The 18413-nt window shown below is 38.4% G+C and overlaps 1 protein-coding gene across 5 annotated transcripts in view; it reads left to right on the top strand.

Annotated features, from left to right (window-relative positions):
* The window catches only part of LOC127573152 (H(+)/Cl(-) exchange transporter 5-like), a 71068-nt gene that overhangs the window by 35494 nt on the left and 17161 nt on the right, over nt 1-18413 (top strand). For all 5 annotated transcript variants that reach the window (XM_052021101.1, XM_052021102.1, XM_052021105.1 and 2 more), the window contains exons 3-7: nt 3062-3213; nt 6050-6149; nt 7281-7468; nt 8382-8504; nt 17343-17549. In XM_052021101.1, the coding sequence (XP_051877061.1) occupies nt 3062-3213; nt 6050-6149; nt 7281-7468; nt 8382-8504; nt 17343-17549 (770 nt within the window). The remainder of the gene's footprint in view (nt 1-3061; nt 3214-6049; nt 6150-7280; nt 7469-8381; nt 8505-17342; nt 17550-18413) is intronic.

Here is an 18413-nt window from a genome sequence, read left to right as displayed (position 1 = left end):
CACTGATCAGTTGGGGGAGGGGAGTATGGAGGGTTTGTAATCGTGTGTCAGAAGAGTGTAACCAGAGACATTCTGGAAGAAATGGCATGCTGTGCAGAATGTGCAACTAGCAAGCTGGGGTAGCTCAGCAGTTATTGGAAGATTTGCACCTTTAAATGATTAACCCTGAATTACCAACTAAAGTGCAATGAAGTTCAAACTAGTTCAAGTACAAATTAACAGAGCAATAACAAATTGCCACAGCTTGTGTAAAAAAAAAATGTCTTTTATCTTTCCATCTCTCTTTCATTTTTCATTCTGTAACATTCAGAACTATGTTAGAATTTGGGGAAGGACTTGGTTAACACATTTCTTCCCCAGACTGATGCACAGCTTTTAAAGTCTAAAGGTAGAGGCATCATAATGTTAACTCACAGACGTAACCCAAAATATTATAAACTGCTGAAGTTTAGTTTTCCAAAGTAATGTTTCTTGGGACTAAACAACCAAAATGTTTTGCCAGCTGATCCTTTCACTTGTCTGCCTGAACCACTCAGAATTACAGGATTATTGTAGAATACAAATGCAAACACCTTTTTACTGCAAAAAAGTTGTCTTGAATCTTGTGTGTTTCCTGCCCCTTTCCTTTCAATAACTAAGACTTCCTTGCATCTCTAATTTCTGTCCTATCTCCCCTCATGTAAGGTTTCTTTATTAGTCACATGTACATCAAAACACAGTGAAATGCATCTTTTGCATAGAGTGTTCTGGGGGCAGCCCCCAAGTGTCACCACACTTCCGGCACCAACGTAGCATGCCCGCAACTTCCTAACCCGTACGTCTTTGGAATGTGGGAGGAAACCGGAGCACCCGGAGGAAACCCACGCAGACACTGGGAGAATGTACAAGCTCCTTACAGACCGTGGCCGGAATTGAACTGGGGTCACTGGTGCTGTAATAGCGTTACGCGAACTGCTACACTACCATGCCTGCAGAATCCATGCAGGACTGGTGTCTCAGCAGCGGCAACCTTTGAATATTCCACAGACAGCACATTTAACCTTCCTCCCCCTTCACTGGCAGTTTGGACGATTCAGCGAATCCCTTCCAATGCCCAGTGGGGGCAAAGAGTCTGTATCCAGTGTGAGTCCGCTGGTGCCTCAGCAGTTGAGAAGAATCACCAAACTTTTTCCCACACTCGGAACAGGTGAACGGCCTCTCCCCGGTGTGGACCCGCGTGTGGGTCAGCAGGTTGGAGAGCTGAGTGAACCCCTTCCACACTCCAAGCAGGTGAATGGCCTCTCCCTGGTGAGAGTGGACTGGTGTCTCAGCAGGGAGAAGGAGTGGCTGAAGCCCTTCCCGCACTCGGGGCAGGTGAACGGCATATTGTCTTCTGCCCAACAACACTATTTCATGTCCTCTACTTCCATAATACATAGTGCTATAGACATCAGATGCTGCAGGCAGAGAACATAGACCAGCACAGTATGGGCCCTTCGGCCCACCATGTTGTACCGACCAATATAAATGTATTCCTTGATCAATCTAAGCCTTCTCTCCTACCAGCTCATAGCCCTGCATTTTTCTTACATCCATGTGGCTATCTAAGAGTCTTTTAAATTTCCCTATTGTGTCAGCCACTACCACCATCCCTGTCAGGGCGTTCCAGGCACTCACCACTCTGGTGGGGGGGGGGCACGGGGTGGGGGGGACCTATCTCTGACATCTCTCCTAAACTTTCCTCCTCTGATGTTAAACTGATGTCCTTTGGTATTACCCATTTCCGCTCTGGGGAAAAGATGCTGGCTATCCACTCGATCTATGCCCCTCATAATCTCATACACCTCTATCAAGTTGCCTTTCATCCTGCGTTGCTCCAAAAACAAAAGCCCTAGCTTGCTCAACCTTTCCTCATAAGACACGTTCCACAATCCAGGCAGCATCCTGGTAAATCTCCTCTGCACCCTCTCTAAAGTTTCCACATCCTTCCTATAATGGAGGTGACCAGAACTGAACATAATACTCTGTGTGGTCTAACCAGAAGTTTATAGGGCTGCAACATTACCTCACAGCTCTTGAATTCAATTCCCCAACTAATGAAAGCCAGCACATCATACACTGCTTTAACCACCCTATCAACTTGCAGAACAACTTTGAGGGATCTATGGACTTGGACCCCAAGATCCCTCTGTTCCTCCACACTGCTGTTAAAGTCTTACTGCTTGAGTATCCATTTGATGTTTTGTTTGTGCTATTGTTTCTCCATGAAGATTATCCATAAGGAATATGCTAAGACCACATACTTTTTATTTCAATGTTTTTAGGTGCTATAAAGATTCTAGAATTATGATAGATATTCAATTACTTTCTCTGGAATTCTGCTCCTATCTGATGCCCAACACCTTACCCCACCCCACTTTTGCCTTAATGAACAAGCACTGTTCTAAGAAACTCATTATCAAGGAATCAAAAAAAGTCTAAACTGTCTAGAATATTTTACATTTGTAGGTACTTCGATTAAACTGCCGGCATTCCCGTTTGTGTCGTGACAGTCACTCTTTATTTCAACGGTCCATAATTCGCAATGGGAATCTTATCTACCAACAATGACCTAGAAATCAATTAAGCTTACACCATATTGAAAAGCAAAATACTGCTGTTGCTGAATCTGAAATAAAGCAGAAAATGCCAGAAATACTCAGGTCATGCAATATTTGTGTGGAGAGGGAAAGTTAACATTTTAGGTTGAACTTTCATCAGAATCTTACCCACAGTCTATTTCCTTGTATAGTCAGCATTTGTGATACATGTTCCTAATCTAGCCTCTGCAGCCTTGTAAATTTTAACTATGAGCATATCTGTAGACACTCACAGTATATATTTCAGTAGCATAGACCCATCTGTTCAGGTGACTCAGCACAGTGGCGTGAGCCAGCCCAAAGCACTGGATCACTGTAGTGGTCTGGTTAGGCTATGGAATGTATCGGTCTTTAAAAGAGGATTCTTTCTGCCACAGTTTAACTAATGTGCACATGTTTTTCTTTCCATTGTATATATTTTATATTCATTTGTTCTTGTACAGGATACACACAATATAATGGAGCAGGAATGAATGGTGCAAGTAAGATGATGGATTTTTTTGATGAACCACTTCCTGGTGTGGGGACGTATGAAGATTTCAATACGATCGACTGGGTCCGTGAGAAATCTAGGGACAGAGACAGACACAGAGAGGTGTGTTTAAATCTCCATTTAAAGTCACATATGAATCACTTAAATGTAGTGCACCTGACTAAAACTGTTATAAACACTATCCTTGATATCTAGGCATGAAAGTTTCAGAAATGGGGATAAAATGTCCTTCTAGAACTAAACGTATGATAATTGAGTTGGATAAGGCAGGAGTAGCCAAATGCTACCTGTTTACTTTTCTCTTGAGGTAAAAGGTCATATTGTATGTTCCTGTACATCAAATCATGATTTAAGAAAGGCCAAATACTATAAAGAACTCGGTTTAAATGAAGTAAGCAACTTTTTGTTTGGACTAACAAACTGATTAAGTAAGTTGTTCTATAAACCATTTCATGCTGGCCCAAGTGCATTTTAGAGCAGAGGGACTTTACGCACTCCAGAGAATAAACTATTATGGAGCCCCAGAAAAGGAGCAAAATTAGGAGCAATACAAATGCTGTTTTATTGATATGTGATATGATATATATATTTAGTTATTGAGCACTGGAGTGGAGATGTAACATTATCAGAATTGTTTTCTGCTCCAAAAGCTTATGATCCAATGAAAGCTTAAGATTGTGGTGGCAATGTTATCACTCTTTTTGTATTTCTTTTAAATCAAATAGCAGCTCCAATGACCGTGCATGAGAGAAAGGTAAGGAGCAAGGGAATGAAAGACATGGAATGTGAGAGAAAAAAGTGATTATCAGGGAGAGGGAGAGAAGGACTAATGTGAAAAAACAGAGGAAGGTTGAGAGTAAATCGGATGTTCAAGTAAATTAACTATTATTGGTTTATCACTGAAATACAGTGCAAAGCTTTTGTTATGTATGCCACCCACACAGATCATCCCATATATAATTACATCAAGGTAGTAAAAAAAATAAAGAAAAATAGTTACAGAGAAAGTGCAGTGTAGGTATATAGAATTAATTACCAGGGCCACAGCAAGGTAGATTGGGATATCCAGAGTCCATGTTTTAGCGCATGAGAGGTCTATTCAAGAGCCTGATAACAGTGGGATAGAAGCTGTCCTTGAGTCTAGTAGAAAAAGGCACAGAATATGCTCATTGAGGGTCTATAATTCAAAAATATTAACTTGTACTTCTAATTATTTGTGGAATTCTTGCAGTAATGTATCATATATAAAAATGATGGCTCTCTTGTCAGATTGAGGTTTGTAATGCTACCACCTATCTAATGCACTTCCTGCACTTCATGTAGCTGTCATTTCTTTGAATTCCAACCCAACAAAAAATAAACAGCAGGCATATAGAATGTTTCTAAGTTAATAACAAAGAAATGACGGTGGTAAAAGTCAAGGAGGATAATAGATCATAAGATACAAAAAAAGAAATACCAAAAAAACTTTAGTTAGTTGAAATCCAGCTAGATTTCATTTGTACGTACTCAAGAATAAGCAGATTACAGAAACAATAGTACCCAAATTTAAACTTTCAAGAAATGTGGGGGCACTGTTGTTTGTCATGTATTCAAATTACTTGCGACAGGTTAATTAAAGCTATGCTGTTGAAATTTGCAGAGTATGTCCAATTAACTATAGGTAGTAATGTGGAAGATGTGTAAAACTGGATTTGTTCTTGGACAAGACAAAATGAGTAGATTACATCAAAAGAAAATGGCAGTTTCTTTGCAATCACATAATTACCTCTCAAAAATGGAAAAGAAGAAATAATTATTTAAAATGTTTACTTGTTTAAATTTAAATTTTCTGGCATTGGCACATTAAAAAAAAACTTAATAGCTTACCAGACTGCAAGCTCTGTAAAGAGCTAAGGCTATAATTTTAAGTTGGTCACACTGCTAATTTTAGACCAGTATAGCCAGAATATCAATATCATTTGAGTATTATTACTTTATTGAAAGTAGCATTCCAAAAATACCTACAAGCATTGGATAAAACTACCCATTTAGTAGGTATTTTAATTGATCAACGGAGTAAAAAGATACTAGCGTATTGCTGAGATAGGAAAAGATGGCTGTAACTGAGTAGACCTAAATGACAGAGGACTAAGCAAAATGCCTCATCTCTATCAAGCTTTTTCTATGTTTGTTTACGAGGAATCTTGTTCTTCTCCATGGGTTCAATGCTGTGTTACTTAAAAACAAATATAAACTTTTGGAACTAATGCTTAATTAAGTAATTCAAGAATCCTTTCTTTGACGAAGAACCAGTACATTGAACAGTAAAACACAATCCTAACACTTCTCAGACCAGAAGATGAAACATTATTTAGATGCTCCCTCAAAAGAGCAAGAGAATTAATGGATCCAGAAATGCACTAGTGGAATCAAGTGCTGCAATTTTAATCTTGTAACACTTGCAACAGAAAGGCAGAAGTTCTTTCATGTTAATAGTTACTTTTTGACATTTGATTGTGTCTTCTACCATTTGTGCTAGACTTGCAAAACAAAATGGTGGCAGAGATAGGAGAGGACAGTGGGACATGGAATAAATCACCTCCCAGCTTTTTGCATCATTCCCATGCTCCTCCCTCCCTCACCTGGATTCACCTATCACCCGTCAGCTCTTGCTCCATCCCTCCCACCCCCCCCCCCCCCTCCACCTTTTTACACTGGCCATCTCCCTTCTCTTCAGTCCTGATGAAGGGTCTCAACACGAAACAACAGCAACTATCCACTTCTCTCCATAGACGCTACCTGACTCACTGAATTCCTGCAACTCCTCTGTGTGTTGCTGAAAACAAAATGGTGATAGTATATAATGACATCATTCATTTATGTGGTGTCATGATTGATTTAGGTGGGACACTTTAAGAAAACGATTGCATTTTAATTTTTCTGTTTCTCTTACTAGATTGCAAGCAAAAGTAAGGAATCATTGTGTGCACTCATTAAGGGTCTGAGTGATGCTTTTTCTGGATGGCTGGTAATGCTTCTGGTTGGGCTAATGTCAGGTATGAAGAAGAAAACAATTTATTTTTGTTGCAAGTAATTGCATCAAGAAGCTTTGAATATGGGATCCAGGTTTTTTTTTCCCAAGACGGGGAACTGATTAGGTGTGCTTGATTAAAAGACTAAGCTGAAAAATTAGTTCAAAGCATTGGCTGTTAGTTGGGGGGGTTAGTTATTTATCCTAATGATGCAAAAGTGATGTCAATAGATTAATCTTTTCAGAGCATTTCAAAGATGGTGTCAATTGATCGGTGTAAAATTCACAACCCTTACACTGACGATCACTGATCCTTCCCTATTGAGCTACTTGTGACACAATAGTGTTCACACTCACTGTTGTAATGAAAATACTTTAGAGTAGCAGCAATAACAGAACCCTAAGATTCACCATTCTCTAAAATTTCATTAAATTCTAATTATTTCTATGATTAAATGAAGTGAAATCCCAGATTCCTAAGCAACTTCTGTTTACTCAAGTATTTTTCTAGTGTCTATTTTCTAACACCCTTTAAAAAGCTACTTCAATTTTACTCCCTTGTATAACCCTACAAATACTTCAAGCAATTATTAATTATTAAATCTCTACTTTTGACAATAGTTGGGTAAAAAACTGAGGTATTAGTAGGCATTATGAAGACTGATGAACTTCAATAAAATGTATAAATTCATCCACTTAACTGAATAACGATAAGCCCTTCTGAACCTGCCACATAAAATATGAAATAAAGCACGTTAGTGCCAGTGGGATAGAGATTAAAATTGAAGAATAAATAAATACATGAATGACATTACTTGCCCTAGAAATGCAATTTTTAAAAAAAAATTAACTTTAAACTTATTTCTCTATCAGTAAAACCTTAGCCTTTAATATACTTGCTTTTTCAGTAGTATATGCTAGATTTATATTTCTGAAGCATGTTATTTTCACATTTGTACTCCATTACTTTTTTCTTTTTTGCGCTGTATTCAGTTTCAGTTAAATATGGTTTTCTTGTAAGTAACAATCTTTGATCCTATACGGAGGGGGGTGGGGGGGGGGGTGGGTTTGTGAGGGAAGGGAGAGAGACCAATTGAATCGCTAATGTAAGCAAACAGTTTCCTTAAAGTAATTATGTCCTCTATCTTATGTCCAGGTGCCATTGCTGGTTTGATCGATATGGCTTCTCATTGGATGACAGATCTAAAAGAAGGGGTTTGTTTAGTGGGATTCTGGTATAATCATGAACATTGTTGTTGGACATCCAATGAGATCACTTTTGAACAGCGAGATAAGTGTCCAGAATGGAAGTCTTGGTCTGAACTGTTCCTTGACCAGTCTGAAGTAATTCAATATTTTATTTACTTTCCCTTTTTGTTTGTTAGTCAGCTTTTGACTGTTCTCCAAAGGTCATTTCACCATCTAATAAGTTTGAGTATGTTTTGCTTTCTTTCAAAATCTATGGTAACTTTCCTTAACAAGTACTCAAAGTTTCTTTGTGGCTATTGAGAAACTAAGCCAGTGAATGGTTTTGATGATTTCTCTCCTGCAGAATAATGGTGGTTCTGTTATCAAAGTTTCTAAAACCTCAGCCACAGCTTCTATACACAAAAACAATGCTTACAATACTACAAATAAATGGGAAATAAAAACTAAAAGACAATGTTTCTGGAGCTTCCAACTATAAGTTTCCAATGCTGTAGCCACGATACAGTAGGATCAACACATTCTTTAAGATTACTTCCCATTTGACTTCCTTGTGATCAAAATTTTGCTCAAATTCAAGATAGCTAGCCTCTGAACAATAAGTAATACCCCAGTGAAATAATTAAAATAACAAGCACCTCTGTAAACAAAGGCTGGAATCTTTTTTGATTGGTTGATGCAATAATAGCCACTCAGGGTATGCAGGTACCACATGACTCATTACCCTAATAAATTTACAAGATCTCTGGGTGAGTGAAGGTGGTAATAACCAAAAATATTTTTTAAATATTTCATGGATTAAAAATGTGCTTTTTTTTCCCCCTGATTAAGTGTGTATGGAAAACATTATCCTTGATGTTAACACATACTCCTTGTATGTAGTGCATAATGATTAGCCTTTACATTTCCATATAATGAAAAGGTTCTGGAAATGCTTTAAATTTGATCATCTGTTCTGATACTAACTGATTTTGAAATATACTTTACTGATGGCCTTATTGAACAAAGCGTGAGAAATGCATTATTAATTATGTTGTATTGTCTGTTCTAGGGTGCTGGTGCATATATACTGAATTACTTCTTGTATGTCGCTTGGGCCCTGGCTTTCGCTTTCCTGGCTGTGTCCTTGGTGCGAGTATTTGCACCTTATGCCTGTGGTTCTGGAATTCCAGAGGTAAGTCTTAAAAGTTTATTTTCAGTAAAAAAAAGTGTTGCCATTATCACAGCTATCCAGGTCTAGCTAAAATGTGTATTTACTATTATACTGTAGTTTGTCGCCCTCTTGTGAATCTCATCTGCTCTTCAACCATATAACACAGTGACCTCCCTTTTTTTGAAATACCAACTCTTCCTTTATTGCTTGTTTGTGTTTAGTTAGTTATTCTTGATTTTTTTTATTTTGGCAGAAAATACAATCCTGGGATTTATAGTGGGAGAGATCTTCTAGATATCAAAAATTCGGGGAAGTTTGATAAAATAAGAAAGCTTAATGCTTAACTCAAATAAAATGTAGGGCTTGTGCATTGGTTTAAAGCCCCTCATACTGAAAGATGGTAAATTGGTAAGAGACTGTTCAATACACATTGCGGCAATAATAAAAAGATTTGTCTGATGATTGCAAGAAAGTATAGTATCAACTTGCATAACACATGATAACACAAAAGAATAAATTAGTCTTGGAGAAGTCATTGAAACAGGTCCTTCAGACCACCAGGTCCATCTCAGCCATCAAGTACACATCTATATTAATCCCATTTGCCAGAAGTTGGCCTGTAGCCTTCTACACCTTATTGAATTAAGTGCTCATCTAAATGCATCTTAAATGTTACAAGAATCCCTGCCTATTCAGGCAGTATGCTCCAGATTCCAACCATTCTCTGGCTGAAAATATTCTTACTCAAATCTACTCTAAATCTCTTGCCCCTTAGTCTAAACCTATGCCCCCTCATTGTAGGCACCTCCGTAATGGAGAAAAGTTTCCTATTATCCACCCTATCTATGCCCCTTATAATTTGATATACTTCTATCATGTCTCCTCTCAGCCATCTCTGCTCCAAGGAAAACAAACCCAACCTTTCCATTCTCTCCTCATGACTGAAATGTTCCATTCAGGCAACATTCCTGATGAATCTCCTCTGCATCCTCTCCAGTGCAGTCACATTCTTTCCATAGTGTGATGACCCAGAACTGCACACAGTAATCTAGCTGTGGCCCAGCCCATGTTTTATAAAGTTGTTGCATAACCTCCCTGTGCTTATATTATTTGCAAATAGCTAATGAAGACGAGTAACCTTTTTGCCACCTTCATTACCTTATCTACCTGTGCTGCCACCTTCAGAGATCTAAGGTCACTCCCTAGGGAATCTTGGCACCTCAGAACTGGTACCAGTAGGCTTTTCAGGTTTTCCTCCTAGATAGATTATGCAGCAGCAATCTGTTAGCGAAATACAGAATAATGCAACTGCTGATTGACTTAGTCCACTGCTGAAAATCAACAGACTACATTTAGACCCTTACAGATATCTAAATTCATCAAATGGAAAATTTCAGTTAGCAGCAAAATAAGTTTTATTAATGTTGATCAAACCAAAGGTACCTGAAAGAAAAATACTCCATGGCAGATATCCCTGATTGTTCAAAATAATTAGAGTGCAGTTTAAGTGGAGATTCTTCTGTGCAGTCTTTATAAATTCTTTAGTGCATGCCATTGAGGCTATAACTTCCCAAACACTGGCCACCCACTCATGTTCTTCATCTGTGGTTGGCTTCCTCATTCTGCCATCTGCTGTGAGATATTCAGCTCTTTAGCAATCCAATCTTACTGTGGTTTCTTGGCAGTTACTCTTAAAAGGTTTTACAAGAGATTTTACAACTTGTTGCAAGGTGTATTGTGCATCATTTGAGTTTGCATTAAATCCTAGAGAGTTCTAGCATGCATTTTCATTTGCTTGCATTGATACTGGAATGAGCTGAAAGATAATGGTATCAAGGTTTCCAATAATAAAATCTCTCACATTTTTGTAACAGGGATTAAATCCTGAAGTTTCCACTTTTATTCAAAAATGTTTGGATTTGCACTTGACATTACTGTTGATGAGGAGTGTAATGTTCAAAAGTCATTGTTGTTTTTTCTGTATCAAACTTCAATCCAATTTTGCCATTGATTTCAGGGGCTTGAATCTAAAGTTTTCCATTGTCTGTTTCGTATTTACTAAGTCAGAGATGGAAGCATTTTCCAAGAATTTCAATAGCAGGATGTAGCCACAATAACACTAAAAGTTTGGCACTGCAAACTCAGATGAACTTCTTACCCAAATTCTAAAAAGCACTGCTATTGTTTCATAATGTTGAATTAATGTCTACTGATTATATTGTTCTATGGATTAATTTGAAAAGAGATTTGAGATCATTGTCACGAACCAGCAACAAAAGAAACACACTGAGCATGATTCAGTGTTAAAAACTATTTTATTAATCACTACTTATGATAATACGTAAAATAAAAGTAAAAATGTTAGTATGTTAGAATTCAAAAATGTTAAACCTCGAACGTTAACCCCAAAACTAAACTCTTCCTGTGTGTGTGTGACAAAGTCCCAAACTCCAAGTTCCGGAATTGTTCTTAAAGTTCAGTTCCGCAAGCCATAAGGTGAAACATGAGCAAGGGCTTCTTCAACAACCACCGTTGTCTGAAGATAAGACGTAGACGTAGAGAAACATAGAGAGAGTAATTACGAAATCGAAATGTTCCACGATGGAACCCAAACGACACTTCAGTGTTTACTCAGTAGTGACTTCCTCACCCCGAAAAGCATCCGAATCGTGGTCGTCCACACAAATACCTGTTTCCTTCTACAGGTCAGCGACAAAGTGAACTCCACCGGATTACTTCCAACTTCCATACATGGATTTCGGTGGCAGACACAGTTATAGTTTCTCATCCATCGATAGAGAAAACTGGCAGGCTGGTCTCTCTCGCTCTCTCGCTCCCTCCCCCCCTCCCTCCCTCCCTCCCCTTCTAACATCTTCAACAACGTCATTACATCCTTTATCTTCTATTGACGTAAGCACGCCCCACACACACATACACACACACTCTCTATCTTAAAGGAACTTTCACTGAGTCCGTAACACCTCCCACCTAAAAAAAAATTTTCCCAAGAAAAATTTAACCGCGCATACAGTTAGTAATGTTAATAATTATCATGCTACACAACTACAGACTATCAGATTAGTACAGATACATGTTTCCCATTTAACATCGGGAAAGACAATCAGCAATCACATCATCTTTGCCTTTAATGTGAGTTATCATGAGATCAAACTCTTGCAAAATTAAACTCCAGTTTAACAGCCTTCTGTTCTTGTTTTTGACTCGGCTCAGAAACACCAATGGGTTATGATCTGTATATACAGTCAATGGTTTCTGAGCGGTGCAGACATATACACTGAAATGTTGCAAAGCTAAAACAAGCGACAGTAATTCTTTCTCTATGGTGGAATAATTCTTTTGATGCTCATTAAATTTCTGTGAAAAGTAAGCTACAGGATGGTCAATATCATCAAGGTCACCCTTCTGCAACAACACAGCTCCTGCAGCTTCATCACTGGCATCTACTGCTAATGAAAATGGCTTTTCAAAGTCAGGTGTTTTGAGCACAGGATGGTAGCATAAAATGGCTTTCAGCTTCTCAAATGCTTCTTGACAAGAATCTGTCCAAACAAACTTTACTCCCTTCTTCAGAAGATTAGTTAGGGGAAGAGCAATATCAGCAAAATTTTTACAAAATTTTCGGTAATATCCAACCATTCCCAAAAATCTTTTAACAGTCCTCGTACCTGTGGGAATAGGGAACTCAGATATTGCTTGAACTTTTGCCTGAACAGGAGCTTGCTTGCCTTGACCTACAACATAACCAAGATACGTCACAGTGGCATGGCCAAATTCACTTTTAGCCAAGTTAACTGTAAGGTTAGCCTTGGAAAGTCTTTCAAACGACCTTTTCTAACGCAGATATGTGATCCTCCCATGTATCATTCCCAGTCACTAAGTCGTCAATGTAGGCATCTGTATGTTTTAACCCATGAATCACTGAATTAATCATTCTTTGAAATGTTGCCGGAGCATTTTTCATTCCAAATGGCAAAACATTGTATTCATACAATTCAGAAGGGGTTACAAAGGCTGAAATCTCCCGTCCTCTATCTGTTAATGGAACACACCAGTACCCTTTTAATAGGTCAATCTTTGTAAGAAATTTTGCCTTTCCCACTCTGTCTATGCAATCATCCACCCTAGGAATAGGGTAAGCATCTGACTTTGTTACAGCATTCACTTTCCTGTAATCTGTGCAAAATCTAACAGTTCCATCAGGTTTAGGTACAATAACACAGGGCGAACTCCAATTTGAAGTAGAATGTCTAATAATATCATTTTCCAACATGTATTTTATTTCCTGATCAACAAGTTTACTTTTGTCCACATTCATTCAATATGGGTGTTGTTTGATTGGTTTTGCATCCCCAACATCAACATCATGGGTAATTATCGATGTTCTGTTTGGAACATCTGGGAACAGATTTTAAAATTTTAAAATTAATTCTCTCATCTGTTGTTTTTGTGAAACTTGTAAATGGTCCAACTTTGTTTCAAGGTTCTCCAGGATATCTTGGTTTTTTAGTTTCGATGGAACAATATTTGGTCTAAATTGGCCTTCCTCAACATCAACATCAGGCATTCTAGAAACAACCTTTACATCATCCACCAAGGCCACAACTGAATCCCTCTCATAATAAGGCTTTAGCATGTTTACATGACAGAGTTGTGTTTTCTTGCGTCTATCTGATGTTTTGATTATATATGTTAAATCAGTCACTCGAGATTCAATAACATAGGGTCCAGAAAAACGAGATTGCAAGGGATTATTTCGGCTAGGGAAAAATACCAACACCTTTTGCCCCACTGCCAATGTCCTAGGCCGAGCACGTCTATCAAAATATGTCTTCATTCTTATCTGGCTAGTTCTCAAATTCTCTCTCGCTAGCTGGCAGACTCTCTCCAACCGAGTTTTAAATTTTTGGACACAGTCCAACAGACTCAAGTGCACTTCTTCATTAACCCATTGCTCTCTTAACAACTCCAAAGGTCCAAAGGTCCTCTCACCCTATGTCCAAACGGACTAAATCCTACTGACTCTTGGATTGAATATCTAACAGCAAACAAAAGTAAATGAATGCCTTCGTCCCAATCCTTTGTGTTTTCAAAGCAATAAGTCTTCAGCATATTTTTGAGAGTAGAATGAAATCTCTCCAGAGCTCCTTGAGATTCTGGGTGATATGCAGATGATACAATCTGCTTTGCTCCCAGCTCATAGACTAGTTGTTGAAAAAAATTTGACATAAAATTACTACTTTGATCAGATTGGATTTCTTTTGGCAAACCAAACAAGGTAAAAAATTTTAAAAGAGCCTTTGACACCGTCTTGGCCTTAATATTTCTAAGGGGTATTGCCTCTGGAAATCTAGAAGTGGCACACATGATGGTTAACAAATACTGATTTCCAGTCTTAGACTTTGGTAACGGGCCAACACAGTCCACAATCACCTTTGAAAAGGGTTCACCAAAAGCAGGAATTGGCTTCAAAGGAGCCACAGGGGGTTTTTGATTTGGTTTACCTACCATTTGACATGTGTGACAGGTTCGACAAAACATCACCACATCTTTTCTCAAACCAGGCCAATAGAATTGTTTCAAGATCTTCTCTATGGTTTTATTCACCCCAAAATGACCACCCAAAGGCATACTATGGGCCCGGTTTAAAATTTCATCCCTATAAACTTTTGGAACAACAACCTGATGAATAACTTCCCATTCCTCATCAACAGGAACATGAGGAGGTCTCCATTTCCTCATTAACACTCCATTTTTGACATAATATCCAATTGGCACTTTTTCAATCTCCTCACATGAGAGTGCTTTTTCTTTCAATTCTGTCAACTCAGGGTCCTTTGTCTGTTCCACCATAAAATCCTTCCTTGACAAAGACAAATCTTTAAATTCAGGCTCACTATAAGGATGTTGATCCTCCAGTGAAGACAGAAAAGTCTCAGATAAGGCATCATAATTTTCTTCCTGTTTAGGACTGTCACAAGGAACCACATCAGACTGCACCGGACTGTCTGTCTTGGCTAATTCTCTAGCTCTAGCTCGAGTCACCGCACATGATGGGTAAACATCTGGATCATTCTCAGACTCATCAATCCTTGCTTTGGTCGTTAACCGTACCACAGGAACAATTTCTCCATCCGCGAGGTCATTTCCCAATAACAAAGAAACTCCTTCCACTGGCAACCTAGGTCTTATCCCTATCTCGACTGGTCCTTCTACGAACTTTGACTTTAAAATCACCCTGTGTAAAGGGACAGATATGGTGTCATCTGTAATGCCTCGCACTAGATTTACCTCACCAGTGTCACTTTCTTCACCAAAATTTAAAACACTGTCCAGCAAGAGAGATTGGCAAGCCCCAGTATCTCTAAGAATTTTCACTGGCACCTGAGGTGACTCATCATTCAGTGAAACAAAACCCTCTGATACATAAGAACGGAATTCCTTTCTCACCTCCTCCAACTTTTCTGCTTTTACCTCTTGCAAGGACTGATCTTTAACAGCATCTCCTAAACCTTTTTGATTTTTAATTGCCTGAAAGCAAGCATTGGGCACAGCTTCCTTCCTTTTCTTCAAAAGGGCACAATTAGATAGCACATGGCCAGGTTTCTTACAGTAATAACAAGTACGCTCAACCGGTTTCTCCAGCCCTGGCTTCTTTTCATCCTTCCCTTTTTGATTACCTCCCAATTTAATCTCCGGTTTACCTGGATTGTCCTTGTAACTCTTTTGAAAGGTTTTAGGTTGTCCCCATTTGGATTTATGGGTTAAAGCATAATCATCTGCCAACTTAGCAGTTTCTTGTAAAGTTTCCACTGCCTTTTCGTTTAAATATGTTGTTAATTCAGCTGGAACACATCTTTTAAAGTCTTCCACTAGTATCAATTCTTTCAATTTATCAAAATCCCCATCTACATTTTTAGCCATGTACCATTGTTCAAAACATATTCTCTTTCCATTGGCAAATTCCATATAAGTCTGATCTGCAGATTTCCTCAAGTCTCTAAATTTTTGTCTATAAGCTTCAGGTACCAATTCATAGGCCTTCAATATAGCTTGTTTTACCTTGGTATAATCAGCTGCATCCTCAGCAGACAAAGCAGAATAAGCTTTTTGAGCTTTACCTTTAATCACACTCTGTACCATAAGAGCCCATCCTTTCTTTGGCCAGTTTGAACTCACAGCAACCTTTTCAAAATGTTGGAAATATTGATCAACCTGATCTTCCTCAAAAGGAGGGACTAATCGAACCTCCCTGCTGGCTGAAAACCCATCATCAGAATCAGATTCCAAACTCCTACGCTTCATTTGTAACTCATGCTGCTTCTGTTTTTCCTCGCTATCCAGCTCCATCCTCCTCAATTCCATCTGCTTCATTGCTAGATCAGCCTCTATCTTCATCCGAGTTATCTCTCATTCAGTCTCTAATTTCTTTTGTTCGGCCTCTAATCTCTTTTACTCGGCCTCTATCTTTTTTTGTCCCAACTCCACCTTCAGTCGTGTTTGTTCTAACTCCATTTTTGCTATCTGCACCTGTCTAACAGGTCTCTCTGACTCACCCCCAGAAAACTCTTCTAACTGTTCTAATTCTTCCTCCTCCAGATCCTCCAACTCCACTGGTTGAAAAGTCACATCAGAAATCACTGGTTTACTCTCAGGAAACTCAACTACCTCACTCAACTCAAACACTTCCTTCTCCAAATAATAGTCAACTATCATTCTATGAATAACTGCTTTTCTCATAGACTGCTTTACTTCTGTAAGGTTTAGCTTTGTAGCAATCTTTATCAAATCATCCTTTTTCGCCACCTCCAATCCCTTTTGGGTTGGTGACTCCAAAAATGCCTTAATATCCATTGCTGCTGGTTTCCACACACACAAGCCAATTAAAAAAAAATTATCAGACCTCCCTCAAAAATCCCGATTGAATCCCGAACAAATCTCGTCAATCTGGGGAATGATCCCAGACGACACTCGTTAATCTTTGGATTGGATCCCGGACGAGCCCCCAATTTTGTCACGAACCAGCAACAAAAGAAACACACTGAGCATGATTCAGTGTTAAAAACTATTTTATTAATCACTACTTATGATAATACATAAAATAAAAGTAAAAATGTTAGTATGTTAGAATTCAAAAATGTTAAACCTCGAACGTTAACCCCAAAACTAAACTCTTCGTGTGTGTGTGTGTGACAAAGTCCCAAACTCCAAGTTCCGGAATGGTTCTTAAAGTTCAGTTCCGCAAGCCATAAGGTGAAACATGAGCAAGGGCTTCTTCAACAACCACTGTTGTCTGAAGATAAGACGTAGACGTAGAGAAACATAGAGAGAGTAATTACGAAATCGAAATGTTCCACGATGGAACCCAAACGACACGTCAGTGTTTACTCGGTAGTGACTTCCTCACCCCGAAAAACATCCGAATCGTGGTCGTCCACACAAATACCTGTTTCCTTCTACAGGTCAGCGACAAAGTGAACTCCACCGGATTACTTCCAACTTCCATACATGGATTTCAGTGGCAGACACAGTTATAGTTTCTCATCCATCGATAGAGAAAACTGGCAGGCTGCTCTCTCGCTCTCTCGCTCTCTCGCTCTCTCGCTCTCTCTTTCTTCTTCTAACTTCTTCAACAACGTCATTACGTCCTTTATCTTCTATTGACATAAATACGCCCCACACACACATACACACACACACACTGTCTATCTTAAAGGGACTTTCACTGAGTCCGTAACATCATTAACACTGATTTTAATTCTATAAATACTTGCAAATCTATTTGTATTTGAATTTTAAGAGTTTAACAATGAATACAATTATTCTGTCATTTATTTTCAGATTAAAACCATATTAAGTGGTTTTATCATTAGGGGCTACCTGGGAAAGTGGACCCTGATTATTAAAACCATCACCCTGGTCTTGGCTGTGTCTTCAGGCCTCAGTCTTGGGAAGGAGGGTCCTCTTGTACACGTGGCCTGCTGCTGTGGCAATATTGTTTGTCATCTCTTTACAAAATATAGGAAAAACGAAGCCAAGAGGAGAGAGGTAAGCGGGATTGGATGCCTTTTACCAATAGCCCTACAATTTTCTCCTTTTGAGGTTCAATTGTCTTTTAATTACTGTTATAAAATCCGTTTTGCCATGTTTTCAGACAATGCATTCTAGATCATAGTAGTTCATTAAATTGAAAAAATTGCTCAAAGTCTCCATGCCTTTTTACTGATTATATTCAACCTGTGTCTTTTGTTTATTGATTGTCATGCTAAGGAAAATAGTTCCTTTCCATTTATCCTGACAACCCTGCCTATAATTTTGAAAACTTTGATTAAGTCTCCCTTCTCTGTTCAATGCACAACTAAGCATCTGTGGACTCCCCAGATAATTGAAGCCCCTCATTCTTAGTACTATTCTAATAAGTTTATTATGAACTCCACCAAAATTATGACATCCTTTTTAATCTACATGTTATTAAATACAATGCTCTAGCTAAGAGCTATTGTGTTTCATAAGTATCTGATATAATTCCATGGCCTTTGAATTCAATTGCATGACTTGCAAAAGCCAAAGATCCCATATGATTTTGTTTTGCACCAACTTTCTCAATTTGTTCTGCCACTTAAGAGGATAAGTGTACACAAGTCCTCGTCTCTCTGAATAAGCAAACATTTTGTAATTGTAAATTTTAATTCTAATTGCCTTCTTCCAAAATGAATCACTTATCACTTCACTAAATTTCATCAGCTGTGCATTTTCCCATTTCATGCCTATGTCTGCTACTATTCTCCTCACTGTTTGCTGTGTTACCAAGTTTTGTGCCATTGGAAAACTTCAAAATGTTATCTTGTACATTCAAGTCCAGGTTACTAATATATGTTAAAAAGATCTCATTGCCTAACATAGCCCCTTAGT

The sequence above is a fragment of the Pristis pectinata genome, chromosome 8 (genome assembly GCF_009764475.1).
Source record: "Pristis pectinata isolate sPriPec2 chromosome 8, sPriPec2.1.pri, whole genome shotgun sequence".
NCBI lineage: Eukaryota > Metazoa > Chordata > Chondrichthyes > Rhinopristiformes > Pristidae > Pristis > Pristis pectinata.
Note: the sequence above shows the minus strand (reverse complement) of the source record. Positions and strands in the feature narration are given on the sequence as shown.